Source organism: Marmota monax, unplaced genomic scaffold, assembly GCF_021218885.2.
Source record: "Marmota monax isolate L192 unplaced genomic scaffold, Marmota_monax_Labrador192_F-V1.1 WCK01_AAM20220418_F8-fsc00122, whole genome shotgun sequence".
Classification (NCBI taxonomy): Eukaryota; Metazoa; Chordata; class Mammalia; order Rodentia; family Sciuridae; genus Marmota; species Marmota monax.
Window position 1 is genome coordinate 8,044,512 of NW_026695223.1, and position 21,703 is coordinate 8,066,214.

Genomic DNA, 21,703 nt, shown 5'->3' on the forward strand with positions numbered 1-21,703 from the left:
AACTCTACTAACAATTTACCATAAAAACTAGAAACAGGGCCAGGTGCAGTGGCACGTGCACCTATAATTCTAGCAGCTCTGGAGGCTGAGGCAGGAGGATAAGGAGTTCAAAGCCAGCCTCAGCAAAAGCAAGGCACTAAGCAATTCAGTGAGATCCTGTCTCTATGTAAAAATGCAAAATACAGCTTGGGATATGGCTCAGTGGTCGAGTGCCCCCGAGTTCAATTCTTGGGACAAAAAAAAACCCAAAAAACAGAAATAGCATTCCATTTATAATATTATAAAAAGATTCCTATTTCATTTCCAGCAATGAGAAACATTATTTTATTTGACGAGCGAGAGTTTAAGAATGTAGTACTCAGAGACCTACTGAATGTTTTGATTGAATGCAAGTGTCTCACGAAGATCTTTTGAATCAGCAATAATTGAGGTTAATATAATAAAAAGGGGAAATCAAACTAAGAGACCTTCCTACAAAATCAAAGCCAGAGAGAATCTGGAAACCATAAGGCCAGGGATATAGATAAGCCATATGGACAAGTAAAATCAGCCAAATCTATGAGGTTGAATATGATTGCTCACGTTTCAATATCTGTATTTTTCAAGATCCTAAATTTGCTTTTGTTGGTCACTCAGATCCTTAATCCTCTCACTTTCAACTTATATTTATATTTTGTCCTCTCGTATGAAAATTATTTTCAAGCAGTATCAAGATGATTCCCCTGCTGATATTCCTGCAGTATTTCTAAGTACTATGGAATGTGAAGAATGCACAAGGCATTAATCATGATTAACTGCCACTGAAACCACAAGAAGAGGAACTAAAATAACAAAATGCATCATTATAAACAAGATGTACAAAGTAATCACAAAGAAAAAAGACTAGCTTGGATGTATAACTAGTTTTGGAATATATTCAGTAAATATTTGTCTAATGAATGATCCAGGTTGGTAATGATACACACATTTAAATACAGTACTATCAGTACACTGTGTGTGTGTGTGTGTGTGTGTACGTGCGCGTGCGCGTGCATGCTGCTCTGGATTGGACACAAGGCCTCATGCCTGCTAGGCAAGCATTCTACCACTGAACTACATCCCCAGCCTGTCAGCACTTTTTTAAAAACACAACCAAATATCATTGGCAACTGAAAAAAAAAAAAATCATGCTACCCCATTTATCCTTTATAGTCTCCTCTTTTAAACTCTCAAGAAATTCTTGAAGGCCCAACATGCTACTGAGTAAATAAAAATACAACTATACTCTTGAAGGAAGAACAAGAAGGGAAGGTATATTTTGGACACTTCAATCTTTAAAGTAAAAATCATAAAGCAATTTCCCTTGTGGCCATATCATAAATTCAAAAACTAAAATACTCTGTGATTCTATTATTTCTCCATTAAATTCTACTATAACTTTGGAATGTGTTTTACACATTGAATATCTATATATAGAATAGATGAATTTCAACCTAAGAATTAAAAAAAAAAAAACAACTTAAAGTCAAGTCATAGTGCTACATCCATTCTTTCTTTAATTAATCTATACTTTCTTCGGAAAAAAATAACAAACACCACTGATATTTCCCACCTTTCACTGTCTCAGTTGTATGGGACAGAAAGAGAAAAGGGGAGAGAGACTGGTGGCTTTTACAGGACAGCAAAGTTTGGCAGGTACATCTATGCTGATTTCACTGACTCACTTCATTACCATTCTTGAACAGCATGTTGAATTTCTTTCTACCAAGGAAACTCAGTGAGTGTACTCAAGTCATAATATCTACACTAGCATTTATATTGACTTTTGTATTAACCCGGCAATAGTTGGGGAAAAGGTAAGCTATGTTCTAATGAACGTATTCAAAAAGAAGTGAAATAGCTTAAGTATTTTTTGTAAAGAACTACATCATTGTTCCCAAGTCAAAAATACCAGAACTATGAAAACAAACAAGCAAACATAACAGTACACATGGGTACTATCTTTCTCTACAAAATCATAAATCTGTTCAAAAGCTCCTGTGCCCACATCTAAAACATACTCCCTTCTCTAGATGTATATCAGGTTTCATGGACATTGCAGGGGTGAAACATGTAACTTATTTTTATTCTATGATCAAATCTTTTGTGATGGGTCTGGTCACCGACTGCAAATTAGTAACATCCCATAAAGAAGTAGGTTGGCCCGAATGAGCAATAATCTACAGAACAGGCACACCAAAGTACACAATGGTGTCCTAAGTAAATCAGTAAATCTTTCTAATTGATGTTTTACAAGAGAAGCAAAGTCTGCTCATCTATGTGAAGGGCAATAGATCGATGTCCAAAATAATTAGAGATGGATGAATTTATTTAGATGTATACAATAAACTACTTAGCAAATACTTTGTCCTATATTCTGTTTCAGGAGTCCAAAATGGATTTCTTAAATTCTAATTTAACAGTGAAATTAATATGTAACCCATGAGATATTTCCACTGCTGTCTGATGTCTTCAAAAACAAAGGGGCCAAAATCAGTCCCTGGTTTTAATAGTGATTCTAGTGGGTAGGTTCAGTCTACCAGTGACTGATCAGAGCTACAGAGTCCTAAGCAATTGAGATTGCCTATAAGAACCCTGGGCACCAGGCTTATGAAGCAAGTAGACTTTTTAGATGATGCTCTTACTTAGAGAGAGGAGAGTAGAAGTCTTATACCTAATACATTTGGTTCTGCAGAGGACACCGGGATGTATGCAGAGGGACAAGCAGTCCCGTTCCTGCCCCCTAAACCCCCTAGCAACAAGGCTTGCCCTGTCCTCACTGTGCTTCAACAGACTCGGAACACTTCTTGACAGATACTCAAAGATGAATGTGTAAAAACACAAAATAACAACAAACTGCAATACTGTGTAACTTGCTACATAAAAATGACTTTCTCTTTAGAATATTCAGTAAAACAGTTCATACTAAGTGCCACAGAATTGGTAGTATAAGAGAGAAGATTTACAAATGCACTTCAAATAGAAAGTTCTGGAGATCTGTGCATAAATTCTCTAAATGTCCTACGACATTGTGGTTACTAAAGCAAAACAAACAGGTATAAGACCATAAAATTCCATAAGGAAAATGCTACATGCCCATATGTGACTATGCAAGATATAGTTCCACGCTAGCTGGTTCATTTGAGATTCATTCGCTGCACTTTCTCTAAAATAAAAAGTTAGAAATATTTCCACTCAGATTATTTTTTTATTGCTCTCAAATGTTTGTGTTATGTTAGTTATGACAAAAACATTTAATAGAAAAGAGATTCAGAATCTTTGGACCATTCTTCAACAAATAACTTTTGGAACTAATGATCTATTAGATTATTGTACACATTAAAATAAACGTAAAGCTATTGCTAGAAGCAATGTCCACAAGACCCCCATGGAACAGGTAGGGAAGGACCCAGTCTCTTCTAAACGTTAATGGTGTTTCCATGAAACACTCTTAGCTTCCCCTCTACCAGGGAACCTCTTACCCCTGTGAAAAAGGGGAAAGCCCTAGGAGCTGAAGAAGCTCTGAAGCAGACAGGTCTGGATTCAGTTGGCTCCGTGCCTCAACCGTCTCATTATAGAATAAGAATCATTGCAATAATGATCCCACAGGACAATTGTGGTGAGTACATTCAAACTTGCATGTAGAGTGTGTCTGCAGAGTGACAGGCATCGAATACACAGGAATAACTGTTGTCATTAACTTGGCCCACCTGGCAGTGATCCATCATGACCTACAGAAACAAATACACTTTTCCATCTCATGTGGAAATGCATGTGTGTTTCAGGAAACAACATTTATCTTCACTGTGCCTGAAGCACTGTTTTCTGGTTTTCAACTTCTTTTTGTGCATACTGGCCTCACCTCATTCAATGATACACTAAGTTATAAATAGGTAACAATCCATAGCTTAAAAACAGTCACGAAACCACAGCACATCCTTACTTCTGAAGAAGGAGCCGGTGATATTTACATTAATAATTGTAACCAATGATGTCAACTCAGCTCTACTTCCAATTCTGATCTTTCAACCCTTCGTACATTTGTTATTACTCCTCATTTTAGTTTAATGGAGAAACCAGACATTGCCAATGAGTGCCACATAACTGAAAGTGTTACTAACATTTATTACAACAGCTGTATGTTGTTAATAATGTTTACAGAAACAGTCTTGAATAATTATGATTCCCTTTATAAAAATTAGCTGGACAAAAAATTTACATTAATGTCGATTAAGGAAGAGACCAGAACAAAGGATGGAATGCCTGCGTGGATACGTAAGAACACATGTGACCAGTTATTGCCAGAGGAAAAAGTGACAGAAAAGGAGACCAAAAGATAACCATCAAAAGGAGGAGGGAAGGAAGAAAGAGAGAGAGGCTATGCTGAGGCAGAAGAAGCTGACACACATGGAGAAAACTAGAGAAGGAAGAGTGTGGTGGTGGGCATTGGGGATGAAGGGGAAAGCTCTCATGGGATGCTGACCCTCTTTTTAGTAAAATGGGGCCAATATCCTTGGTAAGTCATTTTCAGAGGCTTTAAAGCAAGACACTTATTTGGTAAATCTGTACTATAACAAAATACGTCATTCTCACACAGGAACTTCTGGAGGAGATCTCACACCTGAACCATAAAGAGATGGTCCAGGATGATTATTCATTCACCAGAAAAGACAGAGAAGTGAGAGATCAGGAAATTACCATAAAAAAAAAAATCTTGTCACTAAAATCTGGTCCAGAATGAAAGCAGAGCGCTATACACTATGAAAGTGGGTACAGGCTAAATATCTGAATGCACCTAAAAAAGGCAGAATCGGTGAGCGGGAAAGAACAGGAGGTTGATGATAAGGAATTCACCAGCCAGAGAAATGTATGATCTTGGAACACTGGAGATGGAGCAGTTTTTCAAGAGTTCCAATGCCAAGGTTAGAAGTACTAGCTGGGAGCCTAAAAAACTATAATGAAAAAGAGTATCAAACTACATACTATTGTCCAAATCCAGTTGTGTGCCTATTTTTGCAAATCCCTCGTTTGTAGAGCAGAGCCACACCAATTCTTTCACATGGTTCCCTAGGGCTGCTTTTACCAACAGCAGAGTTGAAGGGCTGTGACAAAGAACACATAGCCTACACAACCAAAAACATCCACTACCTGGCCTCTTGCAGAGGAAGTTTGCTGACCCCTTGTCAATACACCAAGGGAATTAACCCATAAGCCTTACCACAGGCACTGATGTCACTGAATGTACCTGGAACATACTGCATAAGTACTTAGATTGTTTGAATCATCTGCTTGAGTTTAAATTCTTCATTTGTCCATTTACTAGGTGTGTGAATTTGAATAGTGTATTTGAACTTCACTATCTCAGTCTACCTCACTCCAGAATGGAAATAAGACACATTTTTATTGCATGGGATCGACAAAGGATGGCATTAAAACATTATCTGGCAGGTGGCAAACACTGTATATGTGTTGGCCACTATTTTAATAGGTGCACCGTAGTTATTAAGCAATGAATGCTGGATAAATATTAAGAGATAATCTGACTAAGGTGCTAATTTGTTGAAAACATGATGGTAGTTAATGCAAAACACTTGTCAATGAAGTAACCTTTAAAAAGGGATACTGCTTAACTGAAATAAAAGAAATCATCAGAAGTGACATTAAACAAAAAGATTATGTTATTCCACCTCATTTAAGTGAATCCTTGGAAACAAAGTAACACAGGACTTCTTAAGATCTTACTTGTATTAAAACATGCAGAATGATTAAAGATCTAATTCAATAGAAATGGGCCATCATATCTGGAATTAAATAGAATATGTCTCTGACTTCATATCACAGAATATATAAAATGTCTTATACAACCGAAAAACCATTTTGTAGTCCCCCCAAATATTTCTGCACAACTGGGTCAGGTCTTTTCTGCCAGCCTTATTTACAGACACTACAGCTTGTCCATAACTGTTTTGCCTGATGGACCTGAACCAAGTATGCAAATTGCTCATCAGATCTTTGGCTCAATGTTCATTTAAATGTGCTCAAAGCATAAGTTCTGTGAAACACTAAACACAAAAAGGGACACAATGGTGTCAATTTGGAGGCTCAGTAAAACTGTGACAAGCCTAACTACTGTACTACAGGATTCTTAAGTCTAACAACTAAGCTAATCATTAGTGGAACAGATGGTTCCCAGATCAGCCTAATGGAAATTCAGATATGCTAAAGCCTACCATTTTCCCAGCTAAAGTGATCTGCTGGGTCTCTGCCTGAATGCATTTAAATGACAAAAATGCATGTGATAATCTACCTGTCCAGGAGTCACAACCAGCAAATCTATAAGAGCTACATCAGGAAAAATAGCTAGGTAGCAAGGAAGGACTGTGTGAAGACCTCCATAGAGTCTGTCATTAGACCTACCAAAGAGCTCACACTGTTCAATTCTATTGAACATGTTCAAAAATAGAGTGTTTCCTTCCCTGACAGTTCCTCTCCTGCCAGCTTTAACAAGTGTTTCGCCCTATGATTTTCCCCAGGCCAACTCATTCAGTTTGTTCCAAGCCTCAGTAGCACACATAACCACACACAGAATGCAGACCAGACTCTCCACCAAACATCTTTCCCACGGCCAAAGCCCATGTTATACCCTCTCATCTTTTCTCCTCCCCAAACGATGCTGTAAACCAAAGAGCTTGCTCATATTTCAATCCATGAATATCACCTGCACTTCCTTTTAACCTATAAGGTGTGGCTGATGTCTCAGATATTTTATGACTTCAGTTTTATTAGAAATGAATCAAGGAATGTTGCCCATATGCTGGTGTAATCTTAAGCTTAGACAGCTACCCAAGATCTGAGAAAGAAGGCAAGAAAAATAATTCTACATTAGAAAGAGGAAAGGTGTCACACTACAGACAAGTACCTGATGTTAACACAATCTGATCTTCCATCCATGATCTAATTAATGTGATCACCAATGCTTTGTGGCAAACTCAAGTTGAAAATGAGAACATGCTTTTAGAAACCAAGCTCCCAAAAACCCAGCACATGACTGATTTATATAAACCTATTCCAGGTAAATGTACATCTGTTATGTCTATTTGTTTTTTGTATTTTAAATTTATGTACTCAGAGACCCTGACCACTGAATTGGAGGCCCCTGGTAGTATAGTGACTCAAATTGAAAATGAATGACCTACAACAAGAAAGCAGAGCCTTTCAAATATAGCATCTCTATGATTTTCATTTCTCATACCTTCCTAGCTGAGAAAATCATTTACTGAAATAGCAGGGCTGACTCAAAAAAAAAAAAAAAAAAAAAAAGCTAAGTAAATATAAGAGTAACACCCATTCCCAGATTTCAAAAACCTGATATTTACAGAAAAGTTACATACTAACTATACTTCTTTCCATCCATTTCTCTATTTCTCAAGTACTTTATTTCCATTTCATTCCTCCAGATGAAATGGAATCTACAAAATGCTGGCATAGGTAGGGATATATTCCAAGATGTCTAACGAAGAAAAAAATCATCAAAATTTCATGATGTATACAAGGGAAAATACATTAAAAACCTCTAAAATTTTAATCACCCTTGAACACCTTCCTTAGGCATTTAAACTAAAAGCCTCAACTATTACCAACTAAATGTTGCAAGAGTAAACTGAAAAATAAACCTTCAAACCAGGCTTTTGCCTGAAATGAATCTCAAGAAATGCTTACTTAACAGAAGTCTTAGGCATAGGTTTAATTTTTCAATTTTGTAAGACTTGGAATGCAACAGCTTGGATTTTTCTCTTTTAGTTTAAAGCCCAGCTTAAATCCGTAGGTTTTTGTAATTCACAAGTCTTCACATTCACAGAAGTTACAAAACAAGTTGGGCACATGGGCAAAGGGGCAACAGGGACAGCAGCCCACAGCCATTAACCCTTGCCGCTAACTCTCCTGTGGCACACGGCATGCTCTCCAGAACTCCCAGTGCTGGGACTTCTCTCTGATGGGAAAATCAACAACACAAGCTAAAGGTTTCCCTACTCTATTGCCTTTACTTGGAAGAAAAACAACACAAAAGGGAACCCAAAAAATCACAAAACCTTAGCTTCTGTTATGAGATTCAAAAGACCCTCAGTCCACCTGCCTTTGAAGGGTGTCAGTATACCTGCCTCATACAACAGCTAAAGACTCCAGAAAGCCCAGAATTATCTTAGATGTAAAAAAGAACTTCATATTTCAATAACCTGAAGAAAGTTTATTTTAGACATGAGAATTAACTAACCATTTTAGTACACCTGACACTTGAGATACTTTGTGTTCTCTCCATGTATAAGTTTTCATTTTTTGTGTGTATGTGTGCGCAAATCAAATAATCAGTTGGCATATGTCAGGCATGAGACTTTTTCAAATATAATTCACTACAGAAAAAAGAAACGAGGAACTCAGCTCAAAAATCAACATCATTTCACAATACCTACAAAATAGGATCTTTTTTATTAATTTTTATTGTTGGTTGTTCAAAACATTGCATAGTTCTTGATATATCATATTTCACACTTTGATTCAAGTGGGTTATGAACTCCCATTTTTACCCCATATACAGATTGCAGAATCACATCAGTTACACATCCATTGATTTACATATTGCCATACTCCTGTCTGTTGTATTCTGCTGCCTTTCCTATCCTCTACTATCCCCACTCCCCTCCCCTCTTCTCTCTCTGCCCACTCTACTGACATTCATTTGTCCCTCTTGTATTATTTTCCCCTTTCCCCTCACTTCCTCTTGTATGTAATTTTGTATAACCCTGAGGGTCTCCTTCCATTTCCATGCACTTTCCCTTCTCTCTCCCTTTCCCTCCCACCTCTCATCCCTGTTTAATGTTAATCTTCTAATGCTCTTCGTCCCTACTCTGTTCTTAGTTACTCTCCTTATATTAAAGAAGACATTTGGCATTTGTTTCTTAGGGATTGGCTAGCTTCACTTAGCATAATCTGCTCTAATGCCATCCATTTCCCTGCAAATTCTATGATTTTGTCATTTTTTAATGCAGAGTAATACTCCATTGTGTATAAATGCCACATTTTTTTATCCATTCGTCTATTGAAGGGCATCTAGGTTGGTTCCACAGTCTTGCTATTGTGAATTGTGCTGCTATGAACATCGATGTAGCAGTGTCCCTGTAGCATGCTCTTTTTAGGTCTTTAGGGAATAGACCGAGAAGGGGAATAGCTGGGTCAAATGGTGGTTCCATTCCCAGCTTTCCAAGAAATCTCCATACTGCTTTCCAAATTGGCTGCACCAATTTGCAGTCCCACCAGCAATGTACAAGTGTACCCTTTTCCCCACATCCTCGCCAGCACTTGTTGTTGTTTGACTTCATAATGGCTGCCAATCTTACTGGAGTGAGATGGTATCTTAGTGTGGTTTTGATTTGCATTTCTCTGACTGCTAGAGATGGTGAGCATTTTTTCATGTACTTGTTGATTGATTGTATGTCCTCCTCTGAGAAGTGTCTGTTCAGGTCCTTGGCCCATTTGTTGATTGGGTTGTTTGTTCTCTTATTGTCTAATTTTTTGAGTTCTTTGTATACTCTGGATATTAGGGCTCTATCTGAAGTGTGAGGAGTAAAGATTTGTTCACAGGATGTAGGCTCCCTATTTACATCTCTTATTGTTTCTTTTGCTGTGAAAAAACTTTTTAGTTTGAGTAAGTCCCATTTGTTGATTCTAGTTATTAACTTTTGTGCTATGGGTATCCTATTGAAGAATTTGGAGCCTGACCCCACAGTATGTAGATCGTAGCCAACTTTTTCTTCTATCAGACGGCGTATCTTTGATTTGATATCAAGCTCCTTGATCCATTTTGAATTAACTTTTGTGCATGGCGAGAGAAAGGGATTCAGTTTCATTTTGTTGCATATGGATTTCCAGTTTTCCCAGCACCATTTGTTGAAGATGCTATCCTTCCTTCATTGCATGCCTTTAGCCCCTTTATCAAATATAAGGTAGTTGTAGTTTTGTGGATTGGTTTCTGTGTCCTCTATTCTGTACCATTGGTCCCCTCGCCTGTTTTGGTACCAGTACCATGCTGTTTTTGTTACTATTGCTCTGTAGTATAGTTTGAAGTCTGGTATCGCTATACCGCCTGATTCACACTTCCTGCTTAGCATTGTTTTTGCTATTCTGGGTCTTTTATTTTTCCATATGAATTTCATGATTGCTTTCTCTATTTCTACAAGAAATGCCGTTGGGATTTTGATTGGCATTGCATTAAACCTATAGAGAACTTTTGGTAATATCGCCATTTTGATGATGTTAGTTCTGCCTATCCATGAACAGGGTATATTTTTCCATCTTCTAAGATCATCTTCTATTTCTCTCTTTAGGGTTCTGTAGTTTTCATTGTATAAGTCTTTCACCTCTGTTAGGTTGATTCCCAAGTATTTTATTTTTTTGAGGATATTGTGAATGGAGTGGTTGTCCTCATTTCCATTTCAGAGGATTTGTCGCTGATATACAGGAATGCCTTTGATTTATGCGTGTTGATTTTATATCCTGCCACTTTGCTGAATTCATTTATTAGCTCTAATAGCTTCTTTGTACAGCCTTTTGGGTCTGCTAGGTATAGAATCATGTCAACTGCAAATAGTGATAATTTAAGTTCTTCTTTTCCTATTTTGATGCCTTTAATTTCTTTCATCTGTCTAATTGCTCTGGCCAGTGTTTCGAGAACTATGTTGAACAGAAGTGGTGAGAGAGGGCATCCCTGTCTTGTTCCAGATTTTAGAGGGAATGCCTTCAATTTTTCTCCATTCAGAATGATGCTAGCCTGAGGCTTAGCATAGATTGCTTTTACAATATTGAGGTATGTTCCTGTTATCCCTAGTTTTTCTAGAGTTTTGAACATAAAGGGATGCTGTACTTTGTCAAATGCTTTTTCCGCATCTATCGAGATGATCATATGGTTCTTATTTTTAAGTCTATTGATGTGATGAATAACATTTATTGATTTCCGTATATTGAACCAGCCTTGCATCCCAGGGATGAATCCTACTTGATCATGGTGCACAATTTTTTTGATATGTTTTTGTATTCGATTCGCCAGAATTTTATTGAGGATTTTTGCATCTAGGTTCATTAGAGATATTGGTCTGTAGTTTTCTTTCTTTGAAGTGTCTTTGTCTGGTTTAGGTATCAGGGTGATGTTGGCCTCGTAGAATGGATTTGGAAGTTCTCCCTCTTTTTCTATTTCCTGAAGTAGCTTGAAAAGTATTGGTATTAGTTCCTCTTTAAAGGTTTTGTAAAACTCTGCTGTATTCCCATCCGGTCCTGGGCTTTTCTTAGTTGGTAGTCTTTTGATGGTTTCTTCTATTTCCTCAATTGATATTGGTCTGTTTAGGTTGTCTATATCCTCCTGACTCAATCTGGGCAGATCATATGACTTAAGAAATTTATCGATGCCTTCACTATCTTCTAATTTATTGGAGTATAAGGATTCAAAATAATTTTTGATTATCTTCTGTATTTCTGAAGTATCTGTTGTGATATTGCCTTTTTCACCCAATTTGAGTTCATTCAATTTGAGTTCTCTCTCTTCTTCTCTTCACTAGCATGGCTAAGGGTCTGTCAATTTTATTTATTTTTTCAAAGAACCAACTTTTAGTTTTGTCAATTTTTTCAATTGTTTCTTTTGTTTTGATTTCATTAATTTCAACTCTGATTTTAATTATTTCTTGCCTTCTACTTCTTTTGCTGTTGTTTTGCTCTTCTTTTTCTAGGATTTTGAGATGAAGTGTGAGATCATTTATTTGTTGGTTTTTTCTTTTTTTAAGGAATGAACTCCAAGCAATGAATTTTCCTCTTAGAACTGCTTTCAATGTGTCCCATAGATTCCGATATGTTGTGTCCGTGTTTTCATTTATCTCTAAGAATTTTTTAATATCCTCCTTGATGTCTTCTATAACCCATTGATCATTCAGTAACCTATTGTTCATTCTCCAAGTGATGCATGCTTTTTCCTTCCTTCTTTTATCGTTGATTTTCAGTTTCATTCCATTATGATCAGATAAGATGCATGGTATTATCTCTACTCCTTTATATTGTCTAAGAGTTGCCCTGTGACATAATATATGATCTATTTTTGAGAAGGATCCATGTGCTGCTGAGAAAAAAGTGTAGCTGCTTGATGTTGGGTGGTATATTCTATATATGTCAATTAAGTCTAGGTTATTAATTGTGTTATTGAGTTCTATAGTTTACTTATTCAACTTTTGTTTGGAAGATCTGTCCAGTGGCGAGAGAGGTGTGTTGAAGTTTCCCATGATTATTGTATGGTGGTCTATTAGACTCTTGAACTTGAGAAGAGTTTGTTTGATGAACATAGCTGCACCATTGTTTGGGGCGTATATATTTATGATTGTTATGTCTTGTTGGTGTATGGTTCCCTTAAGCAGTATGTAGTGTCCCTCTTTATCCCTTTTGATTAACTTTGGCTTGAAATCTATTTTATTTGATATGAGTATGGACACTCCTGCTTGTTTCCGACGTCCACATGAGTGATATGATTTTTCCCAACCTTTCACCTTCAGCCTATGTATGTCTTTTCCTATCAAATGCGTCTCCTGTAGGCAGCATATTGTTGGGTCTTGTTTTGTGATCCATTCTACTAGCCTGTGTCTCTTAATTGGTGAGTTTAAGCCATTAACATTTAGGGTTATTATTGAGATATGGATTGTTCTTCCAGCCATATTTGTTTATTTATGTTACTAAACATGGTTTGTTTTCCTCTTTGATTATTCCCCCCCCCTTTGTGTCCTAACTCCCACTGTTGGTTTTCATTGTTATTTTCCATTTCCTCTTCCTGTAATGTTTTGCTGAGGATGTTTTGAAGAGATGGTTTTCTAGCTGCAAATTCTTTTAACTTTTGTTTATCCTGGAAGGTTTTAATTTCATCTTCCATCCTGAAGCTTAATTTCGCTGGATACACAATTCTTGGTTGGAACCCATTTTCGTTCAGTGTTTGAAATATGTTATTCCAGGATCTTCTAGCTTTCAGAGTCTGTGTTGAAAGATCAGCTGTTATCCTGATTGGCTTACCCCTAAATGTAATCTGCTTCCTTTCTCTTGTAGCTTTTAAAATTCTCTCCTTATTCTGTATGTTGGGCATCTTCATTATAATGTGTCTAGGTGTGGATCTCTTATGATTTTGCACATTCGACGTCCTGTAGGCTTCTAGGATTTGGGATTCTGTCTCATTCTTCAAGTCTGGGAAGTTTTCTCGTATTATTTCATTGAATAGATTGCTCATTCCTTTGGTGTGGACCTCTATACCTTCCTGTATCCCAATGACTCTTAAGTTTGGTCTCTTAATGTTATCCCATATTTCTTGGATGTTCTGCTCATGGTTTCTTAACAGTCTTGCTGAGCTGTCTATGTTCTTTTCAAGTTGAAATACTTTGTCTTCATTGTCTGATGTTCTATCTTCTAAGTGTTCTACTCTGCTGGTAGTATTCTCCATTGAGTTTTTTAAGTTGGTTTATTGCTTCCTGCATTTCTAGGATTTCTGTTTGTTTTTTATAACCTCTATCTCCCTGTATAGTTGATCTTTTGCTTCCTGGATTTGTTTGTGTAATTCATTGTTGAAGTGATCTTTCATTGTCTGATTTTGCTGTCTAATGTCTTCCTTGATACTCCAGATCATCTGAAGCATGTATATCCTGAATTCTTTATCTGACATTCCATCTGCTGCAGCTGTTACCTCTTCTAAAGTTGAGTTGACCTGCATTGCTTGTGGTCCTTTCTTTCCTTGTCTTTTCATACTGCTTGCGTTTCTTTCTACTTGGTGAAACTGTTGTGTTTTTGAAAAATTTTCCCCCTATATATTTATATTGCTCTTGTATAGTTGAAAAGTCTCCCTTGCAGGGTCCGGCGGCGGTCTGCCTACCTTGCAGGCGTGGGCGGCGGCTCTGCTCTGCCCCTCCTCCAATTGGTGTGAGGTGTCTACCACGCCTGCGGACCCCTGTGCCTGTTCTGCCAGTCGGTCGCAGGTCTGCCTACCTTGCAGGCGCGGGCGGAGGCTCTGCTCTGCCCTTACTCCAATTGGGGTGACGTGTCTACCACGCCGGCGGGTCACTGGGCCTGTTCCGGGCACGGGAGGCGGCTCTGCTCTGCCCCTACTCCAATTGGGGTGTCGTGACTACTTCGCCGGCGGGCCGCTGGGCCTGTTCCGGGCGTGGGCGAAGGCTCTACTCTGCCCGTACTCCAATTGGGGTGATGTGTGTACCACGCCGGCCGGCCGCTGGGCCTGATCCGCCAGTCGGTTGCAGGTCTGCCTACCTTGCAGGCACGGGCAGCGGCTCTGCTCTGCCCATCCTCCAATTGGTGTGACCCGTCTACCACACCCGTGGACCGCTGGGCCTGTTCTGCCAGTCGGTCACAGGTCGGCCTACCTTGCGGGCGCGGGTGGCGGCTCTGTTCTGCCCCTACTCCAATTAGGGTGACGTAACTACCATGCCGGCGGTTCGCCGGGCCTGTTCCGGGCGCGGGCGGCGGCTCTGCTCTGCCCCTACTCCAATTGGGGTGACGTGTCTACCACGCCAGCCGGCCGCTGGGCCTATTCCACCGGTCGGTCGCAGGTCTGCCTACTTTGCGGGCACGGGCGGTGGCTCTGCTCTGCCCCTACTCCAAATGGGGTGACATGTGTACCACGGCGGCCGGCCGCTGGGCCTATTTCGCCGGTCAGTCGCAGGTCTGCCTACCTTGCGGGCACGGGTGACGGCTCTGCTCTGCCCCTACTCCAATTGGGGTGTCGTGACTACCACGCCAGCAGGTCGCTGGGCCTGTTCCGGGCACGGGCGGCGGCTCTACTCTGCCCCTACTCCAATTGGGGTGACGTGACTACCGCGCCGGCGGGCCGCTGGGCCTGTTCTGGGCGCAGGCGAAGGCTCTGCTCTGCCCCTACTCCAATTGGGGTGACGTGTATACTACGCCTACAGGCCGCTGGGCCTGATCCGCCGGTCGGTCGCAGGTCTGCCTACCTTGCAGGCACTGGCAGCAGCTCTGCTCTGCCCCTCCTACCACGCCCGCGGACCCCTGGGCCTGTTCTGCTGGTCGGTCGCAGGTGGTGCCTACCTTGCGGGCGCAAGTGGCGGCTCTGCTCTGCCCCTACTCCAATTGGGGTGACGTGACTACTGCGCCGGTGGGCCGCTGGGCCTGTTCCGGGCTCGGGCGGCGGCTCTGTTCTGCCCCTCTGGCTTGATGACAAAGTGAGAGAGACTCGGGTGTTTGTGACTCACTTTCTTTACCAGGAGACCAACTGTTTCTGTCGCCGCTGGTATCGATGAAGTTCTCTCCTCCGCCGCTTTCTGATGACATCAGATCTCTGCCATGTTGGTATCCCATGCGAATGGCAGCATTTCGTTCCCTTTGCCGGGTGACCAAAGCAACGGGTGAGTCCTGACCGGCCCTCACAAGCCCCGTCTCAATCCTGTTGCCACTGCCTATGAATGCTCGGTTGGTATTTACCTCCACGGTATTCAGCAGGACCCAGACCGAGAAGCAGTTTCCGCGGGTTCTTTAGCCCTGGGCCAGAGCAGTTCCGGGAGCCGGAATTCGGCCGCTCCAGGCTCAGTGTATGTTCTGATAGGAGCAGGCTCCAAGAAGCAGTTTCCGCAGGTTCTTTAGTACTGAGCCCGAGTAATGTGTCTGCAAGACGCAAGCGAATGGCAGCTTGAAATTACCTGTTCTATGGCTGAATGAGCTGTGATCAGTCGAAAACAGGGATGGTGACATCAGCTCTCCAAGATGGTGGCCGCTGGCTTCCTCTGTGGTCTGACCGGTGTGGAGAACCGAACTGGACCGCTTCCTTCCCCTGTCTCAAACCCAGAATTCAGCCCTGAGCACGGTGATTGCACAGCTGGCAGGAGCCCGCAGAATCTGCAGCGCTGTATCCCTGCGTAGCTATCTCCTCGTTTCCCAGCGCGCGCCGCAGACTCTAGCCGTGGGGCGATTTGCTGAATAAGCAGCGTGACCCTCCGTGTGGACAAATCTCTCGCGTTTGAGCCCCCGTAGCTGATCCTCGTGCGATGGAAATCCTTCCTCTAGGTTTTGGAACACCCCAATTTTGCTGGAAATTCCTAACAAGATAGCTTTTAGCCGTTCTAACTCGTCATTCTCCCGCACAGTGACGCAGTACACAGGGCTGATGCACTCCCATCGCCGCCATCTTCCCCCCTTCTGCAAAATAGGATCTTATATCCCCAAAGACATACTTCTTTAGATATGATTTTTTAACATCCAACATTTCCAACAGTTTGTAGCAATAATTATTTTGTCTCTAATATTTGCAATAGAAATCACTCTCCTAATACTAAAATAAAATCTGATACAATAAATTTATATTCAAAAAGGATGTAGCTAATCAGTTTATTTGATATTTACTGGCAATTTGAATCATATTAAATTCAATCTTTCATTTATTATAATTACTGAGCAAGTATGTGGCCATCACTGCATGGGGTACTAGAGATAAAAGCCAAAAAGGACCTTGAGGCTATATGTCATACTAATAAATACTGTTAAATTATTTCCAAACCCTGAGGGCAATGTTAGTACAATTATAACATGAAATTATAAGCCGACGAACTTAAAGGGAGCTGTGTATAGAATACTAAGAGTTTCCCTTTTAATTTTATCAGACAAGTTCTTATTCAGTATCATGTGTGGTCATTTATTCCCTCACACTATCTCTGACTATAGACATGAGCTTATTAGCATATTGGGTTTGCCCTATAAGACACAGAACCTTAATTTGAGAATACCGAAGAGTTCTGTAGTGGCAAGAGATGATCAAGAACAACCACAGGGATATGCGTAAGTGGATTAAGACTCAAATTCTTCCACCTATCTACTTTGGTCTAAAACTTACACTGACAATGCAGCAGAAGAATTCCTTTGGGGGTAAAAATAACCTTAAGAATTCATGAAAGAAGAACAAAAGTTCTAAATACCAAGTGATATTTAATATTATTTTCTAGCATAGAGTTAATCCCATAAACGTCAAAGGATATTGCAAATAAATAGTTAACAAGGACTGATTTTTCACAGGAAATGTCCCAGAAGTATTAATTCTGTGAAACTATACCATTTGTAACTATATTTCTCAGCATCCATAGAGAGTCTAATAGATTGCAGGTCTTCTTTTTCAATCTTGCAAATCTGATCAGCTGCCCTTACCTTATCACGGGATGCTAAGACAAGTAAGGCATGCACATACCTATCTACTCTCACTGGTCCCAAAGCTATTTACATGTGAACAAATACTTATTGATTATTCAGGATGAATACACACATATTAGTTCTAAAATACAGTATTCTCTGCTTGAAGGTGTGCTCTAGCATTCACCTCGAGGCTAATGAAGAAGCAATAGTGAATTCTTATCAATTAAATAACTGAACCACCTTATTTTAAATTCCACTTTTTGGTGTTTCACTTAGGTTCCAGGGTACTTAACAGTCATGTTATTCACTCCTAAATGGAGTAAGAACACAAAGAAATATAAATGCTAATTAAGAATACCTTTTTCCCAAAGAGGACGAAAACACTTGTCCAGAGGCTGATTAAGAATCATAAGGCAGAACTTCAAACTTCCTACAGGAAAAAAAAAAAAAAAAAAAGAAGAAGAAGGTAAAATAAGTAAGTGAACTGAATTTTTTGGTTGATTTTTGTTGTTGTTTTGTTTTGGTCTTTTCTGTTTGATTAATTTCCAGACCTCTTATCTGGGTCTGGAAATACACCCCACTAGTGCAGATTTTCAGTGTATACGAAGCTACATTTCAAGCAGAGATAATCCCTCCAAGCCTTCATTTCAAGGGGAATCATAGGCTAAAAAGACCTACTTTACTCAACAAGTCTGTCACATTTCCTGTATTACAGAAGAATTCAGTATAAACATAATTCATCATAAAAAACGATTGGGTAAACTTTCTGTAGTAAGTGAAGAACTCTTGACATGAATTCTCATCCTCATATTCTGTCCACCTCTTTGATAGAATTCCCCTCCCACAGGCTGGTTTATATCATCCTGACATTATGTACCCCAAGGTGGGGGTTATGTGTATTTCCTGTGTGTATTTCCTTTGTTCATGTTCATTCCTAGTCTCCTCTCCCCTCTCTCTGCTTCCTCCATCTCTACCCAACCTTTAACATTCCAATGCAAAACCCTGCATGTGTTTTCACAAAGTCCTAGTAGGTCTTTCTATGATCGTTTTATTTCAGGGTTTTAGATGCCACTCCAAAGACTATGAAAGTAGAGAAAAGTTACTTTTCCAACAATCATCCCATGCCATTTATTATGGACTTCAAACAATGCAAAGCTGTTGAAAATCTATCATTCAGTTCAGTCCAAACACCCTCCATTCCACTTACAGAAAATAAAAATTTTTGTTTGGCGATTCAAAAAATTAATTGTTTTTGTGCCATCTCACTACTAGAAACAAGATAAGAAGATGATATGTCATCATCCACAGCAAACATTATTGAGAGCCAATTACATAATAGGCCCTGGGAATACCAAGAGGAATAAGATTACAGGCTATATGTGTAGTAAGACATAAAGATGATTTATTCAACAATGCAATATAAGTGTATGAGAAGCACCAGATAAACAGATCAATGAGAATGGCAGGAGTTCAAAGGCTAGGGAGTCAGTAAGGTCTGGTGTCATTCTAGGAATCTTTGCAAAGTGTACTTTTTTGAACTTGATCTCACAAAGAAAAAGAAGTTGGGAAGAATAAAGAAAAAGACATTAGAAACAAAGGAAATAGCCCACAGGAAGCTGCTATCCTTAGCCATTAGGGTTACTACTACAGGTTTTATAAACAATGCCCTAATGACATGACTATAGGATATCAATACTAATGTCACAAATTCCTGATGTTTAAGATGACAGGAGCTTAAGTTGAGGCACTCGGGATGTATTTAAGAGTAACACAGGAGCAAGCAGATGAAGCATTTCATGTAGGTTGGGGAAGTATCTTTACAGAAGTAAGAGCAAAAGGATAAGGTAAGACCAGGCAAGCTGCCGCCATACTGCACAGAAAGGTCAAAATAAAGAACAAAGGCAAAATCACTGGGGTTTGCGCACTGTCACGGGGCAGAAGGAAAAGACAGGAAGGTAGAAGAATCTGGAGAGCAAGCCAAGAACGTGCCTTCAAGAACACAGAATGCAGCAGGAAAGTCGAGGGGACCCAACAATGAGAAGAGGACAATAAAAGGGGCAGAAATCTCAAAGAAAAACCTGCAAATCTACAGAGGGAAACTCAAGATCATAGAGACTGCAGAGTTAGTGTACACTCGGGAAATTAAGAAGAAAGCACAGACACCTCTTCCTAAACTAAAAATATAAAAGCATTCCTATATTCTAAATAGGGGGAAGGAAGAGAGACAGGTAATTATCCACTTATTCCTTCAAAGACAAATTTACAGAGCACAAAGCCCTCTTGATCTGAAACCACTCCACAGGGCAGTGCGGAGACATGGAGTCCCCACACCAGGCGTTCATGCTAGGAAAGGGGCTGGGACTGACATACATGTAGACACAGCAGAGAGGCACATGAAGCTCATTAATTTATAAGAAAGTAAACATAAAATAAGAGGGGAAAATATGGAATTAGAGTGGAATGTGGAGTATTTTAAAACAACTACCTGAAAACAAAGTGAAATCAGCCAATCCCAAAAAAACCAAATGCCAATTTTTTTTCTTTGATATAAGGAGGCTGATTCATAGTGGGATAGAAAGAGGGAGCATGGGGAGGAATAGACAAACTCTAGAAAGGGCAGAGGGGTTGGGGGGGAATGAAGGGGGCATGGAGTAATTAATGATGGTGGAATGTGATGATCATTATTATCCAAAGTACAAGTATGAAGACAAGAACTAGTATGAATATATTATGTATATAACCAGAGATATGAAAAATTGTGCTCTACATATGTAGTAAGAATTATAATGTATCCTGCTGTCATATATAAATTTAAAAAAGGAAGAAAATAAAAATTAAAATGGTGAAAAAAAAACAGCTGACAGTTCACAATTTTAAATGTAGCGATCCAATTGGGGTGGGCCAATAAAATCTAATGGCAGTTATAGGCAGTGGATCTGCCTATAATATTAGGAGATTTCGTACCACTTCCGGGGAACGGAAATAGGAGAAGGCATAAGTAAATAAGATGTTGAGGACAGTTGGTTTTTAAAAGTGGCAAAATGACTCTTCAAGAATTAAAGGAACCAAGAAAAAAAAAAAAGAGTTAAGGAAACCTTGGGTGTTTCCTTAGGTAGCTTTAGGAAGCAAGATTGCAGCAGAGATCATTAATGGTCTCATGGTAGGCTTTCATTTTAGTAAAGGAATCCTGCAGGGGGGTTGTTTGTTATTTCTGCTGGGTTTTATGTATTTATTTATTTATTTATTTTACTGAGCATTTTACCTGTACACAAAACTGTCCAGGTAAAACTCCATATCTCAGATACCTTGTCACAGACTAAGTTCTGGTCAAGGAGGTGTACATAGAATCTTCTTGTGCTACGGCTGGTTAGAATCCTTAGAATGGAGGGGGCCTTGACTTCAGCTTCCTCCCTTCTGCATCCTGCCACTGGGAGCAAGAATTCATGTGTCCTCTGAATGAAAGTGCAGCAGCCACCTAGGACCATAAGAAAAAGGGGCCCTGGCTGCTGATGAGTTAGGAATCCTCCACTCCAGTGCTCCGTGGTCTGTCTCCAGGCTTCCTGTTTGGGGGAGGGGGGAACTAAGCCCTTTCCTTAGTTGAACATTAATTCTGAGAAGCTTCTTAATTCCTAGAAGCAACAGGCCCCACTGTGAGTTCAGGAGCCAGGACTGGAAATAGAGCCCTTGCTGCTACTTTACCAGAATTTGTTAAAAGACAGGGAAATTGTTAATTGGTCTCTTTCTCTCCTTCCCTTTCTTTCCTACCTTCCTTCTTTTCTCATCAGTTGTTCCCAAATTATCCAGGGGAGTTTGTGGCACATGAAAATTTCTGGACCTTATCCTAGATCTGTCAAACCGTATCTCCGGGCATGAGGCACAGGGATCTGCATTTTATAACAGTTGCTCTGACACAGAAGGCCCATGAAGGGCACTTTGAGAAATCTTGCCCAGTTATCATCACACCGCTTCCAAAGACCCAGGGGGGGCTTGTTTCCTAGGCTAACATGAGACATCTCAGTAGGCAGCAAGGCAGGTCACTGTGCTAGCCAATTCATTTAAATTTTCAAATAATACATGGCAAAGTCCAAAACAATGCCATAAAAACAACCAAACCAACCAACCAGCAACAACAACAACAACAACAACAAACACTTATCTCTTGTTTAAGTCTGTACTATTTTGGGTTTCAACATTCTACAGAGAAAAATCTAATTTTAATAAAAGTAGTGATCATGGTTCAAGCTGGGTTAAGGTAAACATGACCTAGATAGAAACTGGAGATGACTATAAAGCAGAGCAGGCAGGCATCAAGCCGCGGGAAGGAGAGCATCAACTGGCCCATTCATTCAATCTGGATGGGGCATGAGTCTCAAGCTAAGCACATACCCAGTGCTCAGTAAGATGTTAATAGCAAGAAGTTAATAATGTGTAAAAACCAAAGGTCCTTTTCTGTTGACAATGTCTCCACTGCCAA

General features: G+C 39.9%; 1 protein-coding gene across 7 annotated transcripts in view; it reads right to left on the reverse strand.

The window, feature by feature from the left end:
• The window catches only part of Tpk1 (thiamin pyrophosphokinase 1), a 351,972-nt gene that overhangs the window by 276,371 nt on the left and 53,898 nt on the right, over window positions 1-21,703 (reverse strand). For all 7 annotated transcript variants that reach the window (XM_058575780.1, XM_058575775.1, XM_046434098.2 and 4 more), the window contains exon 3: window positions 17,588-17,659. In XM_058575780.1, the coding sequence (XP_058431763.1) occupies window positions 17,588-17,659 (72 nt within the window). The remainder of the gene's footprint in view (window positions 1-17,587; window positions 17,660-21,703) is intronic.